At 43.4% G+C, this 13,300-nt stretch overlaps 1 protein-coding gene across 1 annotated transcript; it reads left to right on the plus strand.

The window, feature by feature from the left end:
- Window positions 1–10,485: 10,485 nt before the first annotated feature.
- Window positions 10,486–11,517, plus strand: LOC120598461 (melanoma-associated antigen B1-like). The gene has a single exon (XM_039857248.1). The coding sequence runs from the start codon at window positions 10,486–10,488 to the stop codon at window positions 11,515–11,517; it is 1,032 nt and encodes a 343-aa protein (XP_039713182.1).
- Window positions 11,518–13,300: the final 1,783 nt, after the last annotated feature.

Genomic DNA, 13,300 nt, shown 5'->3' on the forward strand with positions numbered 1-13,300 from the left:
AAGGGAACCAGACAGAAATAAAGAATACATCTTCTGAGATGAAGACAATATTAGAGGGAATCAACAGAGTGAATAAAGAGGATCAAACCACTGATATAGAGGGTGAGGAAGCCAAGAACACCCAATCAGAAGGGGTTTGTTGTGTCTTTTGTTGATTGCTTGAAATTTTTCTGAATTTTGAATACTTGGTGTTTTTTGTCATCAAGGAAAAATTATTTTCATGGCTCTTAGTGTAGACTCCATTTTGTTCTCCAAATAGCTTACCTATGTGTTCATCTTCAGTCAGGAACTGAAAGCCAGGCATGTCTCATTTCTACCAATTTGGATTTGGATACATATTTGATGTAATCCAGAACTTAAAACCCTCATCTCTCTAGATCACAGACACTTGATCTAGACCTCTAGTTTTCAGTCACAAATGTCATATCAAATCCAACTCTAAATAAATATCTAACAAATGTAGGCCACTTAGTCATTGTGTAATTAAGAGATGTTGAAGTCTGTAGAAAAATTACATTCTGCATTAGGTGTTCTCTGTCAATCACTGACAAAGCCTGAAGTTCAAATCCTGATGATGGATTTTTGTTTCTTTTATTCTTGCTCTTTGAATATTTTATGCAATTTTTAAGCTATTTTCTCCCTAGGGTTCTTTTTTAAAAGAAAAATTACTATCAACAGCTTAAGCAAAGCCCTGCAGTATTCAAGCATATAATCATTGGATGAAGAAAAGTAGGGAGGAATAATTTAAGGAGCAGCATTCTTTTCTTGGGGCTGAATTTCTTTACCCATCTGCAAACTGAAAAGAAGTAACTAGGTGGTAGGATTCTGCCATTGTTCACTAGGTGATTCGTGTATGCCAAGCTGAGATTTTTTTTTTCAGTCTTCCAAAATTGCCTAATGACAAGTAAAAAAATAGTTTGATAACAGCAGATGTTTCTGAGTAGTAGAGATTTATATTGTTATTGTTTGGTTTTCTTTGTGATTTTCTTATTTTCTTGCATCTCTACAACGATCATTTTAAACATTAAACATTAATATTTTTGAATAGCCTTTTGTAATGAAAAGGAAAAATTCATTAGAAGAAACATAAGAATGAGTCTCTAAAACAAAACTGGCACTTTGAAAAATGATTATCTACTTAACCATCAACTTAGATGTTTTTATTTTGTTGTGGATTTCTTGCTCTATAATGAAAGAATGGTATGTTGTAGCACTTTGGTAAAAAACTTGGAGTTGTCTCTCGATATCAATGGCTACTCTAAAGATATGTTTTCAATGCAACAGATTAGAAAAGTCACAAAGCCCTGCTCCAATTCCCTGATGAATGATTTTATGATATTTTAAAATCATACGCATATGAAATTATCATAGAAGGAAATATTAAAACACTGAAATTCCACTGGAGAGGTATTGCTAAAATATGTGCCAGAGTCACAGATTTCAGAAATGATTATATTTAATATCTTTATTAATTAGCCAGTAGATGATTGAAACACTATATTACTGACATTCATGAGTTTTGTTCCACTGGAAGATGAAGACACTAATAAATACTAAAATTACCCAAGAGATGCAATAAATATAGCTCCAACTATACTACTCATATGCTGTTTTTTTAAATGTCATTTATCTTGAACCACCATCTCATTTCTCTTTTATTTTAAAATGCTTTGAAATACAGCATTTAAGAAAGTAACTTGATCAAATTGATTGACTTCTAATTGTCTATATACCTTAAATCCAAATCACAAGATAAAGGCTGGGTTTGTGTTATAGCTTTGCCTAAGAAATTGCTTTAGTTTTAAATTTTATTTGAACTGTAAAGAGGAAAAGGGTGTGTGTTTTCAACTAAGATGGACTTCTACAGGCATCTCTGGGTCATTGCTCTGAGCCCCTGTCTCCATTCCTGGCCTTTGTCTTCACCAGTTAAATCTACTATGTATGTCCTCTGTAGGAATGTGGCTTGCTCCAGTTTCTGTATGAATCATTATAAGAATAGCAGAAAGAATATCAATAAGCTCAACATCCAAAGGAGCCTAGGATTAGGTTCTTCAAAAACTGCAATATCATGTACCACTTGGAGGAATTGTAGGTACTTGTGTAGCTTCCACATTACCACATTCTTTCTTCTCTTCCACTATGTAAAGCCAGTTTATAAGATGGAATTTCTCCCCTATGGTTTCCAAACACTCTCATTCTCCACTGAGGCTGAACACCTACCTTTTACTCACACTTTTCTGATTAGATCTCCTACAGCTGGCTGGCTCTAGTCTATTTTTCCCCCGTGGAGGTTTGGAGACTCAGAAAATATGCATCTACTTTCCTTTCAGTAGCCCTAATACGATACTGTTCTTTGGGATATTTAGGGTGATCTATATTTAGCATGACTCTTAGATTGTGTCTCTCAGTGATCAAGCATATCAAGCAAGTTTGGGATGTGCCTGAGTACTATTGACTCTACACTGAAACTTTGGAAAAGTACCTGAAGAGGTGATATTTCATGTCACTTCTTAAAGAGATGCCATTGTACTTTAGATATCATCTTTATAGGCGATAAAGGTGACATTTTGTTTTGAAAATGTTCCTGGCCTGTATTCTTGTCCTCTCCAAGGGCCACCATACTTTCACCAAAAACATTTGGGAAAACGTAAGCTGAGAATCTGCCAGGAACATTATAAAAACCATCTCCCAAATGTTCTGTGTTGAAGTCTTGAGATTCAATGTGGAAAAAAATGAGAGAAAGGCATGCTTTCCATACGTATTTCTTCAAATACGTTAAGAAAATTCATCATACTATATTATCCCTCTTGGGGCTTCTCAATACATATTGGCATAGCGAAGGCTCTAGGAATCTTGCAGTGAAACAAAATGGGAAAGTAAAACCTATTTAACTCTGTTTAAGCCAGCTTACTTCAAAATAATTAGAAAATTTTAATAGCACCTAATATCATCTCGCAAGTTCTAGTTTTTGGAAATGTTGATGTAAACACCACTCCAAAACTGATTAGGAGGTATACTCAATTCCCTGTAACAAAATGTTTCAACCAGACATGCAGGCATAGTCTTCTGTCCCACCCTTCATTGCTGTCACTTCCTCCACAATAGGTCCCTTGCAGGCCTTCAAACTTGCTTTTCTCTGAGTACCATGATTTCTCTGAGTACCTCCCATATGAACTAAGAATAATATAACTCCAGAAGACAGGAACATCAGAGTCCTGCTCCACCTCTTCTGTGAGACCTGGGAAACCCAGGCAGAAGCTGAAGCTGAGGCCCCTCACTTTCCCCTCAGGTAGGTTTGCCAAGTTTTATATATATATATAAATATATAAAATTCATATATGACTATATATATATATGACTATATATGACTATACAGCACAAACAGGTGCTGTATATTCTTCATCCCATGTTACTTTCTCTTCAGGTGACTTGAAAAAGTGAGGTCCTTTGTCTGAAGGGACTGTCCTCATTTCAACAGAGAAAGGAATTCCATACTCCGCCAGGAGTCAAGGTAAGAAATCAGAAAGATGGGTGAGGAGACCACCCACCCAGAAGAGAAGGTACCCGTAGAGTCAAATTCCTTCTGTCACACAGAGATGGCCATATGAAATGCCCCCTCACTTCCTCATATAAGTCTCAGAGAGGTGAAGGACTTGGTCTAAAGGGAGATGGCCTCAGGTCAGCAAAGTGAGTGTCTTAGGAGCTTCCAGGAATCATGGCAGGGACCCTGAGTGAAAACTGAGGGGACCACCCACCTTAAAACAGAGGGGACCCCACAAAGCCCAATTCTTCCTGCCTTACTGTGAGCTCTGGGAAGTCTCCAACTGGGTTGGCTAGCTGTACTGAGAAATACCTTCTCAGTTCCTTCTTCGAGTGCTTATGTGAAAAGCAGGACAGGAGACCTGTGAGGACTTAGAGCACTGCTCTTAGGAAAAATCTGGTGCAGTTGGCCTTTGTCAAAACTAAGGAAGTTGAGTTTACCAGCTGAGGCCACTCACATCCTGCTTCTCTTCCTTAGCCCATGGTGTCCTATCACCATGCCTCCTATTTACACTCCTGCCTACTGATACCAAGAGTCATCATGCCTCAGTGTTAGAAGTATCAGTGCTGCACACATGAGCAACACTTGCAGGCCACAAAGAGACCCAAAGCCAGGAGTCTCCATAGTCACTTCATCAAACATATCAGATGAGGACTCCAGTGTTCACAAGAGGAAGAAAGTCAAAGAATCCTGTAGCTTTTCCAAATAGCCTCTAGACTAGAAAGTGGCTTCATTAGTGAATTCCCTTGTGCTCAGCTATCAAATTAAAGAGTACATCGCAAAGTCAGACATGGTGAAAAATGTCATAAAGAGGATAAGGAACACTTCCTGAGATCCTCAGGAGAGCCTCTGAGCATATGGAGCTGCTCTTTGAGTTGACGTAAAGGAATTGGACCATTCCTATGCCCTTGTCAGAAAACTGGACCTCACCTAAGATGAGAGGCTGAATTATGAAAAGGGCATGCACAAGACCAGTCCTCTGCTCACTGTACTGGGCTTGATATTAATGAAGGGCAACTGTATCACTGAGGAGATAGTCTGGAATGAACAGATATAATGATTGTAAATTCTGGGAAGAGGCATGTCAGTCATCTTTTTGGATCCTATGAAGCTCATTATCAGCAATTTGGTGCAACTAAAATACTTGGAGCACTGCAAGGTGCTGGGCAGTGATCCTCTGTGCTTCGAGTTCCTGCGGGGCCCGAGAGCCCATGCTGAGACCAGCGAGATGACAATCCTGGAGTTTTTGTCCAGCATTAATGATACCATCCCCAATGCCTTCCAAACCCTATTATGAAGAGGCTTTGAGAATGAGGAAGAAAAAGCCCGGGTCACTGCTGCAACCAAGGCTAGTGCTACTTCTAAGGCCAGAGCATGCTCCAGGGCCACGTCCAGAAGTTCCTCCCACACTCAATGAGGCCTAATTCAGATTCTTCACTTTGTGTTCAAAGTGGGTAGTCAGTGTCAGTAGTAGTAAAAGGTTGGGGTAAGAATAAAGAGTAGAAAGAGTATGTCTCTTTTGTGTTCCTGCTCTATATGGGTAACTTATAGATTTTATTTATTTATTAATTTATTTATTTATTGGTATTTATCAAATGTTGTTCATTTTAATGGAAAATTTATTAAGCTTTAGAATCTAAGTTTTTGAATAATATGAGTCCCACATTTATTTCTTTTTATCGGGTTTGAGAATAAGAGTTTTGGTATTGAGTAAACAAATTGCACATCATTGAATTATGTTTTCTGTGATCCACACACAATAACTTAGCATTGGAACTGTATTTTCTTGTAAATGTGAAAGAACTCTACATTAAAATGTTTGTGATCATGCAAAAAAAAGAAAAAAATAAAAAGATAAGAGGTTGTCAGTTCTTGGTTTGCCTTACGCCTTTTAGTCTTTGTTTTTGTAAAATTAAAAAAATGTATACCTGGATTTTCTTTGCTTATTCAAGAATATAGAATAAATTGTAATAATTTAGACTATGTATTCACTGGCTTTTTAATCCCCCAAAATACTAGTGAAATATCTGCTCTTCAGAAGGCTCCATGCTAGTACTTGGGATGGAAAAAATAAAAGACCAAGCCATCGCCCGTAGAATTGTAGTGGTTAGAAGCAGCTATCATATAAAAAGAAGGTAAGATTATCTCAGACATAAAGGACAGGCAGAAAAGGAAGATGAGGAAGAGGGGGGATTCCAGATTCGAGTTTCAAGTGTAAATGCCCTGAAGCAAGGCAGCGTTGGGCCTTGGGAAACTGCAAGTCCCTTGATGGGAGGGAATTCTAAGTTAGCTGCATGGTGGGCTAGATTAGGCTGTGATAATGGTGAGTAAGAACCAGATCCTCAAATAGTGGGCTTCATAGTCAAGAATCTAAGCCTGAAATGAGTATCTGCCCTTAACAGTTATATTGGGATTGTGGGTAAACTAGAGAGACTCTCCTCCTGGGCGAGGGATCCAATGTGTCCTGTGCTCTAGTCCCAGTGCAGGTGAACACAGTGTGCAAATTAGATGTTTTATCCAAACCATCTTCAGGGAGTTTCTGAGATACAAGTGTGTCTCTCTTGAACTGAGAAGTTAAAAAGCCGTTGGGTACTCCTTGCACTAAGCTTGGAGGGTCAGAGCCCATTCCATCAAAAGGGCATTCAAATTAAGTTATCATGTATGTAATTTGACTAACTCTAAATAAGTCCTAGAATTTTGGTGCTGGTTAAATTTATGAAAACAACAGTGGTTTACATGTCAGGGCCACAGAGAGGGAGGGAAGTTGTCAATTCTTGACACAAGTTTAAGGAGCTTTGTGTTGCATTTAGTGGGAGAACTATACTTTATACTCATATTGAAAAATTTATCACATAATAGGGAAATATTACTTAGTTTTCCTTGCTAATCGGGTACATATTTGCTGACTTCTGCTGGATTAAAACAAACAATCCCAGCATGGTGAGTGGCATCATTGGGGTTCAAATTAATCATAGTGATAAATGCCATGTTGAAGTCTCAATATAGGTCAGGCACTTAACAGATAACCACATTCTGCCAGCCCTACCAGAAAGAGCTTATCATACCCACTTAACAGATGCAGACCCTGATGCTCACAAAGTTTAGTAATGTGCCCAAATTCACATGGTTATTAACGGACAGGACTGAAACTAGCCCTTTGGTCTCAATTAGTCTAGAACCAAAACTGTTCCAGCTCTCCTAGCCTGAGGCCCAACTTGTGTTTCTTAATTTAATTCTCCCATTTCTTCTTAAAAAGCTATGTCAGGCAATAAAAAGAAAGAATCTATGCTCATACTACTGGATTGGACTGCATTCCCAGAGCAATATGAATATGAAAATAAATGAAAAGTATGAATAAAGAAAAGAAAGCTAATACATTGTGACAGTATGATCATCTACACATGCAATGTCAGATAACCTCAAAAGATCAGGGTCTCACAAAATCATCCCAGGCATCCCCTTCCCTGTAGAATATAAATCTATCAGCATAGACTACTTGAGATATAAATTTGGCTTGTGAAGAGAAGGAAAATATCAGCATATTTTTTCCCCTGTCAAGTCTTTCACCTGTCCTGGGACTCCTGTCTTGTGCTTCAGCTTTCCCATCTCACATCACTCCTAGAACTGGGATCAAGGTTTGCAGAAAGGAAACTGTTCAGGAATTTGCAGGGATGTGGCATTTCCCAGGAAGCCTTTAATTCAAGAGGCAGGGACAAGAGGAGGACCCCAATGTTAGAGAGCTAGAGGGACCAACACCCTAGAATATAAGGGATCACACACAAACAGGCTTTCACCTGCTTTCAGACTTAGAGGACACCAGACAGAGCTGTCATGCTGAGCATGCCCTCACTTATTCTTCAGGACTTTCAGGGACTTAAGAGCCCTGGCCTAAGAAGGACAAGCTTGGGTCCGTAGAAGGAAGACTCTCAGCCTTGGATAGATATGAAAGTGAAGACCCTGAATGAGGAATGATGGAAAAACTCAGATAAAACACTGGGGTTCCATAAAGGCTAGCTCGGGCAATCAACCCTGATCTGAAACAGTCCTGGATGGATGTGGCTCATCCTGACTTCCAGTTTGGAGGTACCCAGAAGGTGAGTACATTGATTTGATGGGAGCAGCCTCAGGTTAGCAGAGAGTGGAGTCCCAAGACTTGACAGGAGTCAAGGTGAGGACTCTAAATAAAAATGAGGGAATTACTAACCTCAAGACAGGGTAACTCCACAAGTTTCCTTGATATTGTTGGCCATAAGATGCCCAGGACAGAGTTGTGAGGTGGCAGAATCCCTTTAATCTCCCCAAAGTGTCTCATGGAGGTGAAGAACTTGGACTAATGGAGACAGCCCCAGATATGCAGAGAGAGAAAACCTAGGCCTTAACAAAAGTCATGTTAAAGACCCTAAATGTTATGATGGGACTCCCACCAGCAAAGGGAATCAAACAGAGCACCAACCCTGGTAGGCTGCAGAAGAGCTATCACCAATCACACCTGAGTGGTCTGAGGGAGGGAAGCCCCTAGGTCTAAAAGAAGCAGCAGTTGTGCAGAAAGAGGAGTCTTGGCCTTTATGGAAGTTAAGATAAGGACAGGACCCTGAGTGCTGAAAAGAACTCTCCCTAAAATAGAAGCCTCACAGAATCTCTCCCACTTGTCAGGCTTAAGAGGCCCAAGAATGAGTAACCATGTATTGCTTAACCAGGTATGCACTTCAGGGAGTCAAAAAGTTTAGGGATTTATTTGGAGGATGGCAGACTCTGGTCACTAGTGGGAAGAGTGCTAGACTGTAATAGATACAAAGTGAGGACCTTGAGTATATACATAGGACCATTGATTACTGCACAATGGATCCGACAGAGCCCCACCTCACTGTAAGCCCACAGAGACCCCAAAATCTGTGGCCAGATAGGACACACTGACTTCCGCTTATGAGAACAGAACGTTTACAATGGAACGCAGACGAGACCTCTGTTACCTGAGCATAGATTCGCAGAACTGATCTGCAGGCAAGGTGAGGACCACATGTGGGAATGGAAGAACACCACTCCCCATAGCACAGGTGCCCCAGCCGAAACCCTCCCATGAGGTCCGGCCCTGAGAGACGCCAGCGGACTCCGTCGGACAGCACGGGGCCTGAATTGGGCCTAGAGTGTGTTAGAAAGAAGGGCTTCCTCTACGAGAGTACCCCGATTGGACAGATGGAGGACATCCCCGTCCGAACTGGGTGGGAAATGAGGGTCCCGAGTGCTTGTGAGCGGACCTCTCTCTACCCAGCAGCACTCCTACGTGAGCTCCGGGAGGCCCCAGGCAAAGGAAACAGATAAAAAACGGCTAAATTACCCTCTAGCTGCGACTAACGGCGGTGTGGGCTGTACCCGACAACCCCCAAAGTGAGCACGGGGGCCCTGGGCAAAACTGGCAGGCTGGGCATCCACACATTGTCTGTAGAGATGGTGTAAGAGAGAGAAGGGCCCTGGTCCCATGGAGGAAGCCCAGTGCGACAAGCGGGACCCAGATCGTAACAGGATTCCGGGATGTGATGCCGAGCGAGGATGGGGAAATCCTCCCAAAAAGTAGAGGAGCACATAAAGCCCCAGCCGTGTTTGCAGCCCTGGGGACCTGGGCCTGTTGACCTGAGGAGCTGCTCTCACTTCTTCCCCTAGCATCTCATGGAGGCAAGAGACCAGGTCATCGGGGACAACCTCAGGTCAGAGGAGGGAGAAATTTCTGTTCCACCACGTTTCATGGAGAGACCCTTGAGGACTGTGGGGAGAACCTACACCTAATCAGTGGGGCCACAGAGAATTTTTCCTATGTTCAGCACTGTCTGACCTCAAGGATGTAGATGTGAGGCAGAAGTGCCCATCGGTTCGCACTCAGGGGTCAGGGAAGTGAGGGTCTTGGTCTGAGGGGCGTGGCCCCAGGACAGCAGAGGATGAAATCTTAGACCCTATCAGAGTCCAGTTTCGACCTTGAGTTGGGATCCTGTGTGGGACCACCTGCCATAGTGCCACCACCTGCTTGCAGCAGGTCCCAGTCTTGGCAGACCAGGTTTGGTCAGATTAGGTCCCCTTCACTGTATTCTATTGGGAATGAGGGTGGGTGGCTGTTACTATGAGGAGTTCTGTACCGGGACCCAAGTTGAGGAGTCTGAGTGAGGAATGAAGGTTACCAAGCACCCTGAATAAAGGGGATATCAAAGCCTGTATCCCAGCCCTTTGATGTCAGCCCAAGAAATCTCAGGGAAGGGCCGTCAGGGTGAGCATGGCCCTCACCTTTAATTTCTGGACTAACGGAGGTGAGGTCCTTAGTTTGAACGTGCAGGCCCCGTGGGTCAGCAAAAGGGGAGTGCTGCCACGCCTTCAAGGACCCACGGTGAAGTGCTTGACGGACAACTTAGGATCTGAATGCAGTCAGGGCAGAAAGGACCCCACTCAGCCCTCAGGACTGGGTTTCTCCTGATTGGGAGGTGGACTGAGGCTCCCACTTTCATTTTGTATTCCTGGGTCCCTTGGATCTTTGAGGTGTCAAGGTCAGAGTGGCAGAGGGGAGGGTGCCCAGGCTCTGCCCAGAGTTGACAGGATAAAGGATAATACCGATGATGAAGTCAGACGAACGCAGAGGCCAGAACACAGGGAGCCCCACTGCCGGTGCCCGCTTCACCTAAGGAAACCCAAGGCACCTTGGCTGGGATTCAGGGTGAGGCTCCCACGACGGGTGCTATGGTTCTAGAGGACCGTCAGGGGACAGAATGGCCAGGAACCCACAGGAGCCTTGTGGGTTCCCAGAGCAGTGCCCACAGGGTAACCTGTAAAGGAGGCCTTCGGTGAAGTCAAGGGCGATCCTACCTGTCGGAGGTGCTCACCTCAGGTCATTCTCTATCCAGCAGGTGCGAACTCACCTGCCCACTGGGCCACAGTCCTGTCTGCTGTCCGGGACCTCAGCCACCATGCCTCGCGGTCAGAAGAGTAAGCTCCGTGCTCGTGAGAAACGCCGCCAGAACAGAGCTGAGGCCCAAGGTCTTAAGAGTGCTCAGGCAGCGACAGCAGAGGGAGAAGCCACTGCCTCCTCCCCTCCTGTTACTGGGGATGGTGCCTCGAGCTCTTCTGATGCTGGCAGTCTCCAGGCACCCGCAAGTGTCTCAGCTGCCACCAGTGCCACTGCAGGTGTTTCGTGCAAAAGATCTGATGTACGTGGCAAGAGCCATGTTCAGAAGAGTAAAAAGTCCCAGGCCGCACATTGCAGTGAGAGCTCAGGCCAAGATCTTCTAACTAGGAAGGCGGGTATATTGGCAAACTACCTGCTGTGTAAGTACAAAATGAATGAGCCCATTAAAAAGGGAGACATGCTGAAAGTCATCCACAAAAGGTACAGGGAGCACTTCCCCGAGATCCTCAAGAAAGCCTCTGAGCGCATGGATCTGTTCTTCGGCCTGGAAGTGAAGGAAGTCAAGCCCAACAGTCACTCCTATTCCCTTGTCTGCAAGCTGGATGATACCAGCGAAGGGAGTGTGAGCTTTGCCTGGCAATTTCCTACAAAAGGGATTCTGATGCCTCTGCTGGGGTTGATCTTCTTGAATGGCAACCGCGCCTCTGAGGAGGAGATCTGGGAACTCCTGAATATTTTGGGAGTCTACGCTGGAAAGACACACTTCATCTTCGGGGAGCCCAGGAAGCTTATCACCCAAGATTTGGTGCAGGAAAATTACTTGGAGTACCGGCAGGTGCCCGGCAGTGATCCTCCACGCTTCGAGTTCCTGTGGGGCCCAAGAGCCCAAGCTGAAACCACCAAGGCGAAAGTCCTGGACTTTTTGTCCAAGGTCAAAGATACCGTCTCCACTGACTTCCCACCCCGTTATGAAGAGATTTTGAGAGATGAGCAGGAGAGAGCCCGGGCCACTGCGGCAACCATGGCTGGGGCTACCGACAAAGCCAGAGCACGCTCCAGGGCCACGTCCAGCCGCGACCCTCCCCCCGAGTGATCTCTGAGGTGGATTCTTCACTTTCCGGTTGCAAAGGCCTGTTAAGCTGTGTTCCTAATATCGACGAATGTGTATGTCATTGTCTTGCCTCTTTTGTGCATTTTCAAGCAGTGTTCCTCTCAAAAGGAAGTTCATGTAGATTAGGTATGTAAGTGTGTGAATGGCAGGGATCACACATTCATTGCCATGTGTCAAGATTAGGAGTAAGATTTTGTTTTTGGAAATAGGCATTGAAAGCCAGACAGAAAAAGTTGAAAATCACATGTTATCACTTATATGTGGGATTTAAACCTAAAAGCAACAAATGAACAGGACAAACAGAGACTCATGGACATGGACAATGGACTTGTGGTTACCAGAGGGTAGGAGGAAGGGGTGTGTGTAGACGATGGGAAAAAGTTCAAAACATTTCTTCAGTTAAATACATAAATAATAATAATAATAAAAGTACGCCTTGAAAATCCCCAAAACGCTTCCATGGTCTAGAAAAAGATAACATGGCTTTAAGATAGCAATATCTTTGGAAATATAAATAAATCCACACAAAATGAGTTGGGATCAGAATGTAGAGAGCTATAGAGAGTGAAAGAGTAAAAGCGGTTCTATTCTTGCATTGCTTTACTCCATTTAGTCTTTCTTTTTATACATTTAAAAAGATGTTACCTGCGTTTGCTTATGTCCTTCAAGCATGTTTGAGAAAATAAAGCATTGTGCGTGTACCTCTTTGTTCATGGCTTTTCTTTTACACAGTCATCACTGGAGCATCAGCTCTTTGGAAGTCTTCATGCTTGCCCTGGGGGTGTTTAGTCAAAGAAGGCCCGGCCCGTGCCCGAGCAATTATACAGGCTAGGAGGAGCTATCGCTACAAAAGAGGGTGAGGTCCGCTCTACTTCATAAGGAACAGGTAAAAAGGAGGGTAAAGAGGGGTTGGAGAGAGCATATTCCTGAGCTTTCATGCCTAGGTGCCATTTTGGCTCACCGGGAGTTTTTCTGTTTTCTAGATCACTGCATATTTCACGACATGCTGTAAATAAAACAACCAAACGAACAAGCAAAAAATTCCAGCTGGATAAATGGTAACCTCTGAGGTCAAGATAATCATAGCAATATTTCTATTGCCTAATGTCTCAGTACAAGACTGGCACAGTGATGGAAGCTGGTGCTTTCTCTATATCACATATATGCTACCAGTCGTAGAAGACAGGGCCGATCAGACTCGCTGGAGAGTGGGCAGCCCGTCTCATAGAGTTAGAGTTTGGTAATGTGCCAAAAGTCATGGGGCTAGTAAGTGCAAGGCTCAAACTTGATGGCTCGTCCAAATTACTGTAAGCCCACTATTCTACTCTCCCACCCAGAGACACAACGCATGCTCCTTATTTCTTTTTTCTAAGCTTTAAAATTTTTCGGTTACACTTTGTATGCAATATTGTGTTCATTTAAGGTATACAACACAGTGACCAGACATTTATATAAGTAAGGAACTGATCTTCCCTGTAAATCCAGTACCCATATGACCATACATCGTTATTACAATATTATTGACTATATCCCCCATGCTGTACGTTACATCCCCATGGCTATTTTGTGACTAACAATTTGTACCTCCTAATCCCTTCCCCTTTTCACCCATCACTACGCCCCCTCCCATCTGGCAACCGTCAAAAGGTTCTCTGTGTCTATGAGTTTGGCTCTGTCTTGTTTATTTGTTATGGTGTTTAGATTTGACAGGTAAGTGAAATCTTAGGGCATTTGTCCTTCTCTGACTTTCTGCACTCTAGGACAA

The sequence above is a fragment of the Pteropus medius genome, unplaced genomic scaffold (assembly GCF_902729225.1).
Source record: "Pteropus medius unplaced genomic scaffold, Ma_sr-lr_union100, whole genome shotgun sequence".
Classification (NCBI taxonomy): Eukaryota; Metazoa; Chordata; class Mammalia; order Chiroptera; family Pteropodidae; genus Pteropus; species Pteropus medius.